Genomic DNA, 17,500 nt, shown 5'->3' on the forward strand with positions numbered 1-17,500 from the left:
GTTTGAGGTAGATAGTGGTAGTAGGGTGGGTGTTGAGGTTTAGATAGGTGGTTAAAGGAAGTGGTTAAGGGGTAGGGGGTAGGGGGATGAATTTGATTTAGGAAGAAGGAAGGAGGTTGAGGAGGAGGGAGGTGTGTAGAGGGGGGATGAGGGGGTGAGAAGGAGTGGGAATGAAGAGGGATGTTTGTTGTATGGAAAGTTTTTATATGGTTGTATGGGTGGGGTTTTGTGGGGGGGGGTATGGATGATTTTTGATGGGGGTGGTTTTGGGGGGTTGGGAGGGGAAAAAGGGGATGGAGTTGGTTGAAGAGGGATAATATTTGGAGGAAGAAGGGGATGAAGAGGGAGAGATATATAATTTATGTGGAAGAGGGATAGGGTGAAGAGAAGAAAGTGGGAAGAGTAAGGGGGAGGGGGGGTAGAGAGTTTATGATGATGGGGGGGTATATATGGGTGTGGATAGGAAAGAAGAGGTTGATTTAATGGAGATGATTTGTGATTAGAATTTATGGTGGTGAGTTGTGTTTTGATTGAGTTAGTGTGGGGGGGAGGAGGAGGGGGGGGGTGTGGTGGGTTGGGAAGTGTTTGGGTTGAAGATGTTTGTTAATATTTTGGGATGATTTTGTGATAGGGAGATTTTTTATAGGTGGGGTGAGGGGAGAGGGGGGTTTAATTGGGGGGGGTGTTGATATGTATTGTTGGAGGGTGTAGTGTTTTGGGGGATATGAATTTATGATTGGATGGGTTGTGTGAATAGGGATTGTATGAGGATTGTGAGAATTGGAGTGGGTTGATAATATGGATGTATATTTGGTTAGGTTAAGGTATGTGTGGAGGAATGGGTAGGAATATTGGATTGGATGGATGAGGGTGGAGTTTTGGGGGTATAGGGGGTTTTATGTTGTGAGGAAAGGGATAGAGGGGTAGATGTAAGGGAGGTGGGGGTTTGATTGGGTTTTGAGGTATAGGGGGGGTTGGGAGGGAGGGGTTGTGTAAATTATTGGATGGGATTATATGTTGGAAAATGAGGTGATAATGTGATTAGATAGGGGAGGTTGTAGTAGGTAATGAGAGGAGGGTTAGGGGAGGGGGGTGAATGGGAGGTATGATTTTTATTAGATGATTTGATATGGGGTGTTAGGGTGGTGGTTAAATGGTTGGAATATGGGAGAGTAGGGTAGGTTATGTGGGGATGTGGGTGATGGTGGGAGTGGGGTTGGGAGGTTTTGGGGTAGTGTTATTTAGGTTTATGTTTGTGGGTTTGAAAAAGTTTTGTGGTTTGGTAGGTGAGTGTGGGTGGTGTTGGTGTGGAGGTGGGTTGGGAGTTGTGGAGATTAGAGTAGGGGGGGGATAGGGAAGGGTTATTAGGGGGAAAAGGGGTTAGGGGTATATGTTTATGAGGGGAGAGGGTGTTTTTGTTGTTTTTTGTGTTAGATGAGTGTTTTATTATGTGTTTTTGTGATTGGGGGAGGGGGTTGGTGGTGGGGGGTGAATTTGTGGGTTGTTGAGGGGTTGTGTTTGGGTTGGATAGATGGTGGTTGAAGAAGAATGGTGGAAAGAATGAGATTTTATAGTTAATTAAAAGAAGTATTTATTTATGTAATTGATATTGAGTGAGGGAGTTTAGAGGGTGGGGAGTGGTAATGGGATTGATTGTTTTATTTGAGGTTAGAATTAGTAGAGGTTGGTTTGGGGTGGTTTGTGATGTTAGGAGGGTGGGGAGTTGTTTATGATTGATTTTAGGTGAATTGATTTTAGAGGGTTAGATGAGGAGGAGTGATAGGGTAATTTGGAATGGATGGAAGGTGTTGTTAGGAGTTTGTTTGGTTTTTTTGGAAGGGTTATTTAGTAAAAATGAGGGTGGAAAAGTAGTATTAGTTAGGATTGGGGGATTTTGGGAGGGAGATGAAAGTAGGGGTGTTGGAGATGGGGTTTGAGAATGAATGTATAGGGTGGGGGAAGGGTAAGATTATTGTTGTAGAGAGCGGTTTGGTTGGATAGGTTGCTGTGGATTGGTCAAAAAAACAATGCGTATTTTTTGTCATTGGTGCCAGGTCCATCAAAAACATCTATAATAATAATAATAATAATCAATATTCTTGTTTATTACTTGTATTCCCTTATTCCTCTTAACAATAATGTTGATAACAATAGGCCTATAAGTTATATGTTATTTTCCTCTGTATCTACCTGCGTTGCAACAATGAAATTTCCCCATGTGTGGACAATAAAGGATTATCTTATCTTATCTTAATAATAATATATATGAATATTTTTTTAATCTGTCAGAAGTATATGGCGAGCAAGAGAAGTAGACACAAGCACTGGTTAAAATTAAGTTTATTCTCAATAATGACGCCAGTAAAAATGTAAGCTACATGAGGTTAACCAGCTCTTACCAGCGTCTAAGTCATAATCAATGGGATGAGTTAAATTTTAAATGCAAAACATGGGTTCCCGTTTTAACAATTGTAATTTTATAATTGCACATGGTAAAAAAGCCAGTTCATTTTATTGAACATCTCACTGTTCAAGAAATTATATCTGCAAAAATAAAATAACTGCAGAAACAAATAGATTACAAATAAAGAAAAACACTAGCATGGAATAGTCAATAAACATATTGATATTTTCAGAATCATCCAAAATCTATATCCAATCTAACAGCGCTACAACCACAGATTAGAAATGAAAGAGTAAAAAATGTCAATATCAAAAGAATTTCTCTTTTCGACTATTTAATAAAACTGTAGAGGAATGATCCAACGATGAGAGCCAGAATCACACAGCAGCAGGCAATCATCATTTGTTTCTACAACAGAGTTAAATAAACAAGGATTAGAATGAGTGATTATAAAGGCATTTTTTTAGAATAAAAGATAAATGCTTACTCTGCGAGCCTCTTGCTGAAACTTAGCTGCCTTTTTGGTGTCCGCCACAGCTCTCTCAACAAAGCCCACCGACTGGTCCATGTTGCTCTCAATCCTCTCGATCATTCCACCCTGAGAGAGAAAAAGAAATAAAAAGATAGCTGATACCTTATTCGGCAATCAAGCAGAATAAAATACATGGACAAAGAAGAAACAAGGGAGTAGGGGTGATTTACTGCATATAGAGCTCCAGTAAAGAACGTAAATGGGTTTATCATGGCCAATTCCAAAGTATCCAGCAGAGGTGACTGGATATTTGGAAGGAGAATTTGTTAAATTTGATGAGGCCTAAGCGAGTTGCCTCATGAGCAGCCTCTTACAGATGCTTATTTGTAGAACATGTTTTTTAAGGATTAATGTGGGACTAAACATTAAATCAACTTTTATTTCTGTATAGATGGCGCTTTAATAGCTTTGTCAATCTCTTTTTTGTCGAGTCCTTTTTTAGGTGAATCAAGTGCTAACTAGATACATTTTCAGTTTTCTGGTTAAAAAGTGTGCGTCCAGTGGCCTCTGCAATAGTGCTCTCTGACACTGATCCCACTGTACTGTTTGGACATGTGTTAGATCAATCACACTGTATCTTATAGCTCCAGACCTCGCTTCTCTATTTGAAATGTGACTGTCACATCTTCAGACATTTTCTCTTGAATGTCATTCAATAGTAAATCCCAAACTCATCTCTCCTCAGTTTAACAGCATACCTGATTCTCCACTAACATGGCGATGTCCACGAACATGTCATGGAGTTCTTTGATGGAGCTCTCGAGTCTCACGATGTCTTTGTGACGAGCCTCGATCTCATTCAGCGCCTGCTGGTTTATCTTCGACTCTGTGATCTGTGGAACAAAGAAAAGATTTGTGCTGTTTTAATTCAAGAAGCACAAAGTGAAGACAGCAAAAACAGAGTCTGTGAAAAACAATATGGTGTTCAATTATGATATAATATAAGCTGTCATCATCCTGTCCACCACCTTTTCATACCATTACCATGTAATCCCTCATTCGCCCAGGAGTGATCCATCCAAGAAAAACGTTTCAAAGGCAGTCATCTGGATAATGTTTTAAAAATCATCCGAAAGACATTTTCCTCTTTTTTGGATGTAGGCTTTATTTGACAGGACAGTATAGTGTGAAATGAGGATGAGACGGGGGCACATGTGTTATCTGTTCTGCCACAGAGCGGCACCCGAATTTACATTTTTCATTTCATTTCAATCTGATCACTCAGTCGTTTTCAGTCGATTAAAAAGGACTTTCGGATGTTTTTTTTAAATTGTCCGGATCATTACCTTTGAAAGACTACTGTCCTTTAAGTAAAGGAGTTCTCAAACATTTTACATGAAAAAAGTACCACTTGATTTAAATCAGGTCCAGGACAAAATGTGAAAAGTAAAAAGAGTTGCCTGAGTCTTACCCCAGCAGAAAAGACAGCTGCGTTTCCTCCCTCCAACATCTCCTCCAACTCCTCATCTGTTGTAGCTTTGCCCGCTGAAAGCAAGAAGACAAGTTTAGAAACTATACAAATGCAATAATAGTTTTACAATGTGCAAGAACCACCACAACAACAACCCAAACATTTCTCTCAGCAACCTATATTTTACAACTACATACTGTATGAAGCATGTATGTCTAAGATTATTATTTCCCAACAATGGTATGAGCTGATAATAATGTAATTTACCCTTTTTTCATGTAATAAAGTTAAATCTGTTTTGCCCCAGTTCAGATGCAGCTTTTAAAGTCAAAATGAAACCGTTGTGTGCTGTCTACATCTAATTAAAGAACGTTATATTCTCCGCAAAACAGGAAGAGCGCTGTAAGCATGCTAATGTTTGTTAGCTTTAAAGTGACAGTAAAATTAGGATGCTCAGAAGGTATAAGGTAAGTACATTTAGATTGTTGCAAATAGTTTAAGATTAACTACTTCTGTTTTTTACATTTATAAGACGCTTTTAAGGTGTAAAATCTAGTCAAATGTAGATTAAATTGTTGCTTACTGATCTCGAGCTGTCGGGCGATTCTCCCTTTGCTCTTGTCTCTGAAATCCATCTGAGCTTCATTGTACTTTGTCATCACCTCCACAAACTTCTTCGCCAATATCGCATGCTAGAAAGAAACAAACATTAAGTATCGATATCACAGAATCAAAACACTGCCTTTAATGTCATGCAAACTATCAAGTCTTGCGCCAGACAGAATCTTGTTCACATTTTAGTGACACAGATACAGATCTCTGTGATACATAAACAAGTAAAGGTTTGCAGTCATTCCACATAAAAGATCATAACGATTATTTTTTCCAAAACCTGTGACTTGCGTATCCTGAGGTCGGCCGACGCTCGCTCGTCTGTGTTGGAGTCCAGCTGTTGCTCGATGGCTGAGGAAACACAACCAACACAGGTTTTTTCCCATATTTTTACACGGGTTTAAATGTTGTAAACCGCAAGGGAAATGACCCAACAATCACCAACACGTTATTATATACAGTGGTGTTAATGCAAGTATTAAGTTGTGATTGTATAATGATGTATTAGCGGCATATCTTATCATTTCTGTGCCAGCAACCAATCACAAAAAACCCAAGGACACAAGAAGAAGAAGAAGAAGAAGAAGAAGAAGAAGAAGAAGAACAACAACAACAACAACAACAACAACAATCATAATCATCATCATCATCTGGAAATAGCAGCCAATGATGTCATGTTAAGGACTTTTTTTAAATTGAAATTTGAATTTGAAATGTATGTAAGATTTTTTGAAGCAATCACTGAAAATCCTTTTATCTTTTTACATTTTGCATCACTCTGTCACTGCATCTAACAGATCAGTGTGTGGATGCAAAACAACTTTCTCCAGCTGAACTCAGACAAGACTCAAATCATCGTCTTTGACCTACAGAAACAAAGAGAAAGTGTTAGCGGTCACCTCCAGAGTCTCGCTCTAAAACCTACAAACCAAATCAGAAATCTGGGGGTAATAATGGACTCAGACTTGAACTTTAACAGCCACATCAAATCAATAACATCAGCAGCTTTTTCCATCTAAAAAACATTGCCAAAATCAATGCATAGAGTCTAAACCAGATTTGGAGAGACTTATCCATGCGTTTGTCTCCAGTAGATTAGACTGTAACGGCCGCTCACTGGCCTCTCCACACGAGCTGTAAAACAGCTGCAGTACATCCAGAACGCTGCTGCTCGGGTCCTGACTAGAACCAGGAAGTACCATCACATTAGTCCTGTTCTCAGGTCTCTGCACTGGCCCCTGTGGCTCAGAGAAGAGACTTTAAAGCAGCTCTGCTTGTCTCTCCATGGCCTAGCACCAAAGTACATCTCAGACATGTTAGTTACTCTGAGGAACTCAGGGACCGGCCTCCTGCTGGTGCCAGAGTCAGGACTAAACATGGGGAATCTGCGTTTCATCTTCAGTCTTCCAGAAGATGTGAGACAGGCTTCTACTCTGACACTGTTCAAATCTAAGCTAAAAACAGTTTTAATTGTGCATATGACTGAAAGGATTTGCACTCTACTCTTAATGCATTTTCTTCCTGTTGAATTGAATTGCTTTGAGTACAAATTATGCCCTACAAATAAACTGGCCTTGCCTTATCATTTCCATCTTTAACCGTTCTATGCCCATTGCCATCCATTAATTACAAATACACATACACTTGAGTTTGTTCCGGGCGTTGTTAGCTGCCTTCTTGATCTCGTTTGTGAGCGCTTCCAGAGCATCTTGTGTTTCTGAGGAAAAACGACAGTGAAGGAGCTTTTATTCATGTGATTTTAATTTCCATTTCACATAATCATCATGATGGCTGTATTTGTGAGTCTCTTACTCTGTTCTGAAGTCGGAGCTGACAAAATGGTGGAGTAGAGTTTTTTAATTTCGGTGATGCTCTCCTCCATTTTCTCGATGCTGATTCGGATATCTTCAGCCTGAAAACATCAATTTATATATTTAGTAGTAAATCTAATGCATAAAACCACTCTCAAGAAGGGTATGAAGGTGAAAGTTTTAGATGTGGAGCAACAAAACAAACTATTGTGTTGAATAGAAACTATTTCAGTGGTTTTGGAAATAGTGAGACAATTTGTACGTAAAAAGCTGCACAACAAAACTTAATGTACTATCATGTATTTTAGTTGACTAGTCAGTGATTGTATTTATTTATTTGTTGTCTATAAAATCATATAAATAAATGTTTGATTAGACAAAAAACAAAAAGTATGGTGAAATGCGGTGGTTTATTTTCATTTTGACTTGGCTACTTCATTTGTTCTAAAACCTATATTAGTATGTATTTTAGCGTCTGTACAGCCAAGATAACAATTACCGGTTATTCAAAAGGTGTTATTATTCCAAATAGTTGTTGAAGCCTTTTGTTTTTTTTTACCTGAGCAAAGAAATCGTCCATGAACGCCTCACTCTCCACAGGAATTTCCACATCGTCGCCTCCGACATCACTTTTCTGTTTTATACACACAAAAAAGACATTTATTTGGATGTTTTACAACAGTAATAACAACAAAAGGTCCATACCAATTTATAATCCAAAGAGCAAACTGAAGGATAGTAGTAACAAGTTTCTTTTAGTGAAAATATGTCAGTCTGCAATATCTATACTGAATTAGAATATCAAGTTTATAGTCTGATCAAAACTAATAAAGAAAGACAAAAATAGCTGACTAAAAATACAAGTACAATTTTGGCTTTTTTTGTGGTTCATTTGGCATGTCAACATTTACAGGAACGTTTCAGCACATTTTGAATCCTAAAATGTGTCTTCTTCTGATTATTACTTTTTTAGTCCTAACTGAAATATTTGTATTTCATTTCCCCACAGTCCTATGGTGACAGTTCTGATGATCTGTCTCGTCTCTCTGGTGGATGTTCTGAGTCTTAATGAGAGTCTCTTAAACCTCAGTCACGTCAGGGCTCCACTTTAATACACACTTCCTGTTTGGAGGAGCAACAGGAGCAGAGGCTATAATAATGATCCAAATGTTATACCCTGCGAAATAATCTTCATTAGAGGTTGGAGACATCGTTTTTGAATTCCGCATAGTTAGAATTTCATGTCTAAAGTCTATAAAACTATTAAAATGACTACTAAAGTGTAATGTCTGAAACAAGTGTCTGAAGTGATATTTCTGCCCTTGTGTTGTTCATTCATGGTCCTTTTATGTTTACAGACACATTTGAGCATGTTCCTGATGCTTTGATAAAGGTTGACTGAATTTTGTTATCAAGATGATACCAAAAATATACACTGAGGTATTATATTTGGCTAATCTCAACGCAACAAAAATAGTATAGTTTACGTGATATTTTCACATTATCTGCTGCTGAAAATGTCCATAGTTTGGTTAAGACAAGTAACAAAAACACTATTAAACAACTTTAACTGCCACATTGAAAACTTATTTGTGATTCTGCTGGCGTTATACCAGCAGAATCACTGCTACTACTACTACTACTACTACTACTACTACTGCTACTACTACTACTACTACTACTACTACTACTACTACTACTACTACTACTGCTACTACTACTACTGCTGCTGCTACTACTACTACTACTACTACTACTACTACTACTACTACTACTACTACTGCTACTACTACTACTGCTGCTGCTACTACTACTACTACTACTGCTACTACTACTATTACTACTACTACTACTACTACTACTACTACTGCTACTACTACTACTACTACTACTACTGCATCCTACCATTGACAAGCTTTTACTGAGCAATGCCAAGTTTTGTGGGTGTGCGTCCTAATAATTAGTGCATTCGTTCTTACTTCAATACAATATATTAAAATGTAGATAAAATTGTGAATGTTGTTCTCAAGCTAAATGTTGAAGACAAGCAAAATTTGAATATCAAATTTATCGTTTAAAGTAAAATCGCAACAAAAAGAGCTGATTAAAGATAAAAGTTATATTGTAAACTTTCAAATAAGGATAAAAATATGACATTTCTGCTCTTTTGTGATTATTTTGACAGACATTTCATATTCGTCTGATAATTAAACCTCAACCAATGTGTTTAAAGACACATTTCTGTATCTACCTCTGTATCTACCTGCGTTGCACCAATGAAATTTCCCCATGTGGGACAATAAAGGAATATCTTATCTTATCTTATCTTATTGAGATACAGCTAAATCAATGATTCTACTACTTCTTATGCAATTAGTACAACAATGATGAGGTTTAGGGCAATCTGATCTGGTAATACTATCATTTATACATGAGAGACGTTTTAGAAGTATTCTCATTGCTCTTGTTCCTGTTTACGTCAAAGTGCAAGATTTTAAGATTAGCAACAAATAAATGAATAGCCTAATAACAGACTGTCTGATTATCATTCGAAATAGGCTTTGTGGTTCATAGAATATTAAGAATTACAAAAAATACAACGCTGCACCGTTCAAGGGCCATTCAGGGTCAGTGTTTCTTACAGTTGAGCTGGAGAAAAGACCCCCAGGAGCGCGCAACAGGTGCAAACGTGTAAAAAGTCACGCAAAATGTACTTTACCTCTTTCAACTGCGCCAAACGGTCCTTCATCTTGACAAACGGCCTTTCGAGTTGAAGCTGGACAAGTTAAAGAACGGTCACCAAATGCGATGCTAACATAGAGCTGATAAGATGGCCACCCAATGAGCCAGATCAAAATTAATTGGATGATTCGTTAATTGGGAAATCCGGAAAGCTGGCCGAGAGCGGTTGACGGATACGACTACGCGCTAAGTTAGGGTGCTTTGCGGAAAGAATATAGTCATTTAGAATGAAAATAGTGGCAGCAAAGGTGCTAAAGGTGAGTATGTGTAGGAGCCACGTCTCAATAAGCCTCTAAGCGCGGATTAGGAAGCGCCAGTTCAAGAGGATAAAGCTCTCTCTCCCCCACAGAGTCCACCTGATCACAGTGCGTAACAACGGCGTGGACAACACACTGACCGGCGTGGATCTGGTGACCATGAGATGAGAGTCTGGTCTACTAATTACAGCTAATTACTTCAGTGAATTAGGCCTACGTCTTTTTAAAGGGGATACATTATGCAAAATCAAATGTAGTTATCTTCTGATTTAGTTGCGGTGACAGCGTTTCCTCGTCATTAGTTTACTCAAAGTTGTATTTTGATTCATTCATGCGTGTTTGAATTATCCTGTATTGTCCTGTAAATGAGACTCGAGTGCTCAGAAAATGTCCTGTTTTCACCTACCCCCTATCCCCGCCCACTGTACTTAGTTTCAAATACTGGGAAAATAAGGACTGACATATAGAGTTCTAAAATGTTAAGTAGATGTTAAAATATTAAATGTTAAATACGAAACTAAATTATTTGTTGAAATGATGATTTTTTATTTTGTTTAGGTGACATGTTTACTCTTTTATTTGTATTTATTAACTTAAAAAAAGCTTATTTGTTCTGAAGTTTTGATTTTATGAAGCCTTTTGATTTCAACATTGAAGTTTATAATGAGCAAAATGTAAAATGGTGATCTACTTAGGTTATGTTGACTACTACTTCTACTACTCCTACTACTACTACTGTCTTACAAGAACTACCACAACAGATGCAGTTACATAAGGATACTACAGACATTACTACCATGATCAGTAGTCGCAGAGTTACACAGTAAGTGAAAAACCTACACCTCACATTTGACTCCAGAGACCGGCCTCGCTGACCTCCTGACAGGTGAAGTGTGCGAGCTTCTATCTAGACCGAAGAGCAGGACCGGGTGCTGTAGGACTTGGCCTGGAGGTAGTAGTACACAATCATGGACCTATCATCAAGCCTACACAGTGACTTAAAGTTTCCTGAAAGCGCTCACGGTTTGATGGAAAACGACTGTGGGAACCTCTGTAGTTCACCACCAAACACACATGGATTAGTATGGATTGGGCAGTCGAGGTTTGTCACTGTCATAAGTTCATAACATTACCAGAAATCCTCAAGGGAAGTGTTTTGCCTTATGATATTTAAGCACAAAATGCACTGGTAAGTCATGTTATCTATCAGGACTAAACTGCAATAAACCTGGACAATTGTTGCCTGACATCTTCAAAACAAACAAACATTTACATTTCTTGCATTTAAAAGCCACTCTCTTTTCCTTTAACTTCGCTGTAGAGAGTTGCTGTTCTTTTTCTCTCTCATCATTGTTCATACACTGCTCCTCTTTGTTTCAAATTAAATTACCCCAAATCCCGCCTTTGGTCACATGAATCCAGTTAGTTTCTAGTGATTACATTCCCTCTTAATTTAACCATCTCAACCACACTTATCCATCACTACTTTAGCTCTGAAACTCTGGGAAGCAGCCGAACGATAAATAAGCAATATTTGAGATGGTTTTAGATGTGAGTTTGCATTGATTATCAGCATCAGGGGATTGTATTTTAATAAGAGGGATGTTTCGAAGTGAAGACATGTGCCTGGTTCAGATCTTCCTTCAAACTGGATCGGCCTACAACTGCATCAATGAACTGGGAGAGCTGGGACTGGTGGAGTTTAGAGACGTAAGTATGACCACAGACTATTTATTACACTTTGTCTACGCAACTTTGAAGCCGCAAAAACAAACGGTTTCAATGTTGTGTCCGGTTGTCCATCCAATTCCAGCAATGGATTATCATGTTTTTATTCCACCAGTTAAATCCAGATGTAAACTTGTTCCAGAGGAAATTTGTAAATGAAATCCGGAGATGTGAGGAGCTGGAGAAGAGATTTGGTGAGAAAAGTGATTTTACCTTATATAATGTGAATATTTTAATTAGGCTGCAAGTGTTAACCGTTATAATTGTGACTAGTCGACTGTTATCTAGACTATACAGACTATAAGGGCGCATTCGCACTTGATCCTGGACCAGACCAGGGGTGAAACAGGACTAGAACACGACCAAAACTACACCAGGACTAAACCGAGCTGTGCAAACCTAGACTCAACACAATAAGGAACATTTGTTGACTGTGTCACTGTAGTTTTCCTCGAGCAGCAGCTGTCCAAAGCCGTGCCTCTGTCTCTGGAGGAAGTTTTGAGGACCCCCAGCTCTGCTCCGGCCCCTCAGCCCCGAGACCTGCTGCACATCGAGGAGCAGAGCGAGAGGCTGGCAACGCAACTCTCTGAGGTGACGCGCGCTGCCAGTGCAGTTCAGAGTTACAATACAGGTGGCAGAATGTATAATATTACATATTACAGACACAAATAAATAAACAACCATCAGGGGAAATTAAATAAAAGGGTCAAAGATTTTAAATGAATTAATGAGGAGACAGTAAACTATAAAACAAATACAAAATCTGAGTAAATAAATGTATATAATGAAAATGTACATATTACTTACAAAATGAATACTGGAATATTTATGGGATGGAATTATCGTTAAGTCGATTCTGCTCATGGGTTTGAACCTACAACCGTACTACAAATGCAAACCTCTGGATAAAGTGAAGTATAATTGTGATTGTATAATGATTATATTCCGCAGGTGTCCACGAACAGGACGAGTCTGCAGCATCAGCTGATGCAGCTCAAACAGTACAGAGCCGTGCTGCTGCAGACTCACACTCTCATTCAAACACAGGTCAGTGTAGAGTTACCACGCCGTTTACTGTTTTTATGTATGTATTTGTTTCAAATACATAATGAAGGAAGAAGTAAATAAAGGAAGAAGAAAAACCTATATGACGCTACACCTTCTCTATTACGAGTTATAATAATGTAATAAAGGTTGTACTAGCGATATTCACAATCTAGTCATATTAATCGAGATATAATACCTTACATTTTTCATACCTTTTGAGAACTATTTGCTTATTTTTATTTTGAACTGTATCATGTTTGGACATTGCTTGAATTCTGCACTGAATTTGTTCCATAGTTTTACTCCATTAGTTATTGTGGCACATCTGTTTCATTGTTGTTACATGTTTTTCAATTTAAAATAATCTATAATTTCTACTAAATGGTCCGATAATCAGTTTTGTCTGACGTGGTCTGATATGTGTTTTTTTGATACTGACAACCGTTTTTTACTGACGAAGATGTGAAAGTAAGACATTTTTAGAACAATTATCAGCACCAAGAGGAGGAAAAGAACAGGCTGAAGAGGCTGCTTGTTCTGCTGCTGCTGCTGCAAAACACACTTTGTCTTTGAACCTTTTGAAAACACAATAGGATTATGGAAGGCATGTTTACATGACTGTGATTGGCTGACGGCAGCAGGAGAATGCATTTCAGACTTAAATGTAAAATAATAAGGGGAGTAAATGACAGATTTGGTGTTGCAGGTCGTCCCTCGTCCTCCTCACGCTCCTCTGGACTTCTCAACTCTGGACTGTGACTGCGACATTCATCTCAGGTTAGAATAACTCACAGCACAAACAATAAACAGCTTCCAAATCAGACTTTTACAACAATTAAACATCCCATTACTGACAGTTAAGAAGTAAATATTGCACAGCCAGATGACTTTAAACTGAATAATCATGCAATGGATGATATATATATATATTTATTTTGATAAATATTTCTCGCTGCATGGTCAAACAACTTGCGCTGTAAAAAAGGACTCGGTGCAACTTTTTAATTGTAACACATGATTTAGCCTTAACAAAGCATGAAGAAAAGGCCCAATTCATAATGAAATAGTTTATCAAGAATGATTCAGGCTTAGTAAACCCTCAATTATGGAGTTAGGTTTATGGTATTAATCAAGTCGTTACTAAGTCATGATTATTTTCAATAAACTATTTTTTAATTAAATCTTTGTTGATGCTTTATTAAGGCTTATCAGTTGTGGAAGAAGTTCTCAATTGTGTTAGCTACTTAATTAAAAGTACAGATACATTTGCAAAACACTACTAAAAGTAGAACATAAAAAATGCACTTAACTAAAAGTTTTGAAGTACCGGTTTAAAAATGAGTACAAAGTATTTCACACAGATTTTGAGAACTCTTAGTGGTAAATGTAGTGAATTGTGCTGATCTTTGGTCGTCAAGAGCAATTCTAATAAATTCTTATGATGAATTTTAAGTATAATTTGCTCAACGCTCGAGCTTGAACTCAAAAACTTTCATGCAGTTTTGTTGCTGGAGTGGTTCATCCTTGGAAAGTCTCCACCTTTGAACGGTTGCTATGGCGAGCCTGCCGAGGATATTTCATTATCGACTTCCAGGAAATGCACGAAACGATGGAAGTCGCCGAAACGGTAAGACTGAGGATTTTGTACATGAATATTCTGCCTAAAATGTGTCAAATGCTCAGTTACAAGCATTATTTATTATTTCAATCTAGGGTGAAAAAGTGCAATGGAAGATATTTTTGATCTCGTTTTGGGGGAAAACTATTGGACGAAAGGTCAAGAAGATTTGTGACTGGTGAGCGTTTCATCTTCTTTGTGACTATAATCATGACACGCTCTCAATACTGATGAAGATAACATGCTAATTCGATATGAAATGTGTGTTTTAGCTTCCACACCAACACGTTTTTCTACCCAGAGAGTGCAGACGACAGAGAGGAGCTTTTAGACGGCCTGAAGAACAGAATTGAAGATATCACAAAAGTAAGATGTGGAAATTTGGTGGAATGTGACAAATTAAAGTTTTATAATCACACATAAGCACATTTCCAGACTGAAACTCAAAAGTCATAAAAGATTGTTATGGATATTTTAAATATTCATAACAATCTTTATTTTAATGTTATGTACATGTTCAAAGAAACAGGTTTAATTACAGTTTTTATGTAAAATATCACATCAATAATATTTTACATCAAACTGTAATTAAACCTGTTTCTGTGAACATGTACACAATATTACAATAAATACCCTACTTACCCTGCCCTAGATGAAACATACAAGCAAAATGCATTTCCCCCCATAAAGTCACAAAGATCAGCTCTTAAAGTAGCGTGTCAGTGCTGGTTTTTTTTTCTCAAGTTTTAACTCCAAAACATTTGTTTTGTTAATTTCTAGTTTACTCAAATCCACAATCCCCTCTATAACTTTTAAACACATTTTAGATCTAATATATTAATCAAATGGACAACATTTTTAAAAAATGTGGCACTATTATTTTTCCACATTTATTTGTCCAAAAAATAAAACAGACAATACCTTAGTTACTTAACATTACTTGGTGCAAAACTTACATTTGTGTGAATAAACAGAAGAAGTTTAAAATGGATTCTAAATTGAATTTTTCCTCGCATTAATAGAGATTTATTTGATTGATACTGTTAATGATGCATTTTTCTTTCAGGTTTTGTCCCAAACTGAGAGTTACCTCCAGCAGCTGTTGGCTCAGTGTGTTTCTGTGCTGCCAATGTGGAAGGTACTTTTTAATCAAGAATATTTCCTCATATTGGGCTTGTAATTTCTATTTTATGTAATTTATCAAAACTGTTTCTTTTTTACCAACCAGACTCTTAGTAGAGCATATTTAGTGCTTGGATATTGAGTGCTTGGATGATAGTGGTGTGTCCCCCTGCAGGTGAGAGTGGGGAAGTGCAAGGCCGTTCACTCAGTGTTAAACCTGTGCAGTCAGTCTGTGACAGACAAGTGTCTCATCGCTGAGGCCTGGAGTCCCACTAAGAAACTGCTGCTGCTCCAGAGCGCGCTCATCGAGGGCACGGTGACTGTTTTCATATTTCACACTCATAGACATGTTATATATTTTGCTCATATTAGAGGCCGATATATTGGGCTGATATTTACACGTATTGGTGTAATTTGGCTTTACATTTCCATCTTAGGCCGTTGTGTTGTTTGAGCCGACTAACTAAATACATAAAGCTTTATTTTGCTTTATTTCTCATTGTTTAGTTATAAAACAGTGATACAGTGATGTTGATATATATTTTTCCTTACTAAACTTTAATTATGTAGATTAGTGCAATATAAGTCATTTAAGATCAAACTCTGCCCAGTTAATTGGTAGAGCTTGCTGACCCTCATCTGCTAAAATATCAGTATCAGCCATGAAAAACAAATGGCCATTTACTTGTTTTTTAATGATGTATATGTGTCTTTTGCAGAGGAGAAGTGGCAGTGTGGTGGACTCCTTCTACAATCGTCTTCCTCTTTCCTCTTCCACGTCGCCTCCTCCGACTCTGTTCATCACAAACTCCTTCACTGCAGCGTTTCAGAGCATCGTGGACGCGTACGGAGTCGCACAGTACAAGGAAATAAACCCAGGTCCATGATAATTCCCTGTATTATCATAAATATTCATACAAAAACAAACTTTTACAGTTTATTCTGGCACAAGGAGTTTAAGAGTGGATGCTTGTTGCATAAAGTGACAAATGATCCATGTAATCATATAACTGCTAGAGGAAATATTGTCAAATCGAGTTGGACTAGATGAATGGCCCTCTGCAAGCTTCTTACAACCAGACCTCATTGTTATAAACTGTACATGTCATTGGAAGGAATGTCATTGAATATATAGTTAATTTTGTGCCATATTTATCGTAAGAAGTTTGAGTTTGACCATTGATGAAAATGATAGGATTTCAAATCATTTAAAATATTTTTATGTGGTGAAAGACACAACATATACCACATAAAAATAAAATAAAAACAGGACTAGAAACAGAACTAAATCAGTCCAATCCACGTTATTTCTATTGCACTGTAAAACAGAGTAAAAATAAAACAATACAGACATAAATAAATAATAAAGACAAAACAATAAAAGACAACAGAGGAAAAATTTAAGAACGAATGGACTAATAGGTATAAATAAATATAAACTATCAAAGCTAAAGCCACATGTACTTCTCTACATCACGACCAAACTGGGCTCAAACCACAACCTTAAGTGTATCGAGAGCATTTCACGTTGTGTTTTCCCCTCACGTGTCTTCATTGGCTGATGGTTGTGTCTCTGAACAGCGGTGTACACCACAGTGACCTTCCCGTTCCTGTTTGCGGTGATGTTTGGGGACGTGGGCCACGGTTTGTTGATGGCCTCGGCCGCTCTCTGGATGATTATGCAGAAAGAAGAAAACAAAAGCATTCAGAGCAAAAACGAGGTAATAAATGTATCACAAAGGTGAAACAACAGGATTCACAGGACAATTAACTTAAAAAACTGTTTACATATAATCCAATTTACGTAGAAATGTAAACGGGATGAAATTGTTGGTAGAGGAAGTGTGTATATTTTATTATATACATATTACATTTTTTCTCTCTCTTTCTGTCTTATATTTAACATGCCGACATTCCCATTCTAAAGAGCAAAACTTTCATAATTTGTGTCGGTTTAAATCCATCGTTTTGAGGCAGATATCTGGGACTTTTATTGTTTTTTTCTTGTCATAATTCCCTGTAGTTGTGGAGGTTGGTTTACGGAGGCCGATACCTGATTTTACTGATGGGACTTTTCTCCATTTACACCGGAGCCATTTACAACGACTGCTTCAGCCGCGGAGTCAGTGTGTTTCCCTCAGGCTGGCACCTGAAGCCCATGAACTGGAGGTAAGAAGGGAAATAGTTTTATCAATGTCATGCTGTACCACTATTTA

At 37.6% G+C, this 17,500-nt stretch overlaps 2 protein-coding genes across 2 annotated transcripts in view; one reads left to right on the forward strand and one right to left on the reverse strand.

Annotated features, from left to right (window-relative positions):
• Positions 1 to 2,598: 2,598 nt before the first annotated feature.
• LOC140377585 (syntaxin-3-like) lies at positions 2,599 to 9,833 on the reverse strand. Its single transcript, XM_072463044.1, has 10 exons — positions 9,490 to 9,833; positions 7,330 to 7,404; positions 6,772 to 6,871; positions 6,602 to 6,676; positions 5,240 to 5,310; positions 4,931 to 5,039; positions 4,348 to 4,421; positions 3,635 to 3,769; positions 2,892 to 3,002; positions 2,599 to 2,812 (listed from the first exon to the last, which is right to left on the reverse strand). The coding sequence occupies exons 1-10, from the start codon at positions 9,517 to 9,519 to the stop codon at positions 2,735 to 2,737; spliced, it is 858 nt and encodes a 285-aa protein (XP_072319145.1). The 5' UTR covers positions 9,520 to 9,833; the 3' UTR covers positions 2,599 to 2,734.
• A 904-nt stretch (positions 9,834 to 10,737) lies between these two features.
• The window catches only part of LOC140377378 (V-type proton ATPase 116 kDa subunit a 3-like), a 19,759-nt gene continuing 12,996 nt past the window's right edge, over positions 10,738 to 17,500 (forward strand). The window contains 13 exon segments of the mRNA XM_072462769.1: positions 10,738 to 10,792; positions 11,343 to 11,479; positions 11,613 to 11,691; positions 11,943 to 12,088; positions 12,449 to 12,581; positions 14,020 to 14,171; positions 14,258 to 14,340; positions 14,435 to 14,528; positions 15,229 to 15,300; positions 15,460 to 15,600; positions 16,004 to 16,163; positions 16,866 to 17,005; positions 17,308 to 17,453. Of these exon segments, the coding sequence (XP_072318870.1) occupies positions 10,738 to 10,792; positions 11,343 to 11,479; positions 11,613 to 11,691; positions 11,943 to 12,088; positions 12,449 to 12,581; positions 14,020 to 14,171; positions 14,258 to 14,340; positions 14,435 to 14,528; positions 15,229 to 15,300; positions 15,460 to 15,600; positions 16,004 to 16,163; positions 16,866 to 17,005; positions 17,308 to 17,453 (1,538 nt within the window).

Source organism: Eucyclogobius newberryi, unplaced genomic scaffold (assembly GCF_026437365.1).
Source record: "Eucyclogobius newberryi isolate DKJ021-1_F unplaced genomic scaffold, fEucNew1.0.hap1 SCAF_4, whole genome shotgun sequence".
Taxonomy (NCBI): domain Eukaryota; kingdom Metazoa; phylum Chordata; class Actinopteri; order Gobiiformes; family Gobiidae; genus Eucyclogobius; species Eucyclogobius newberryi.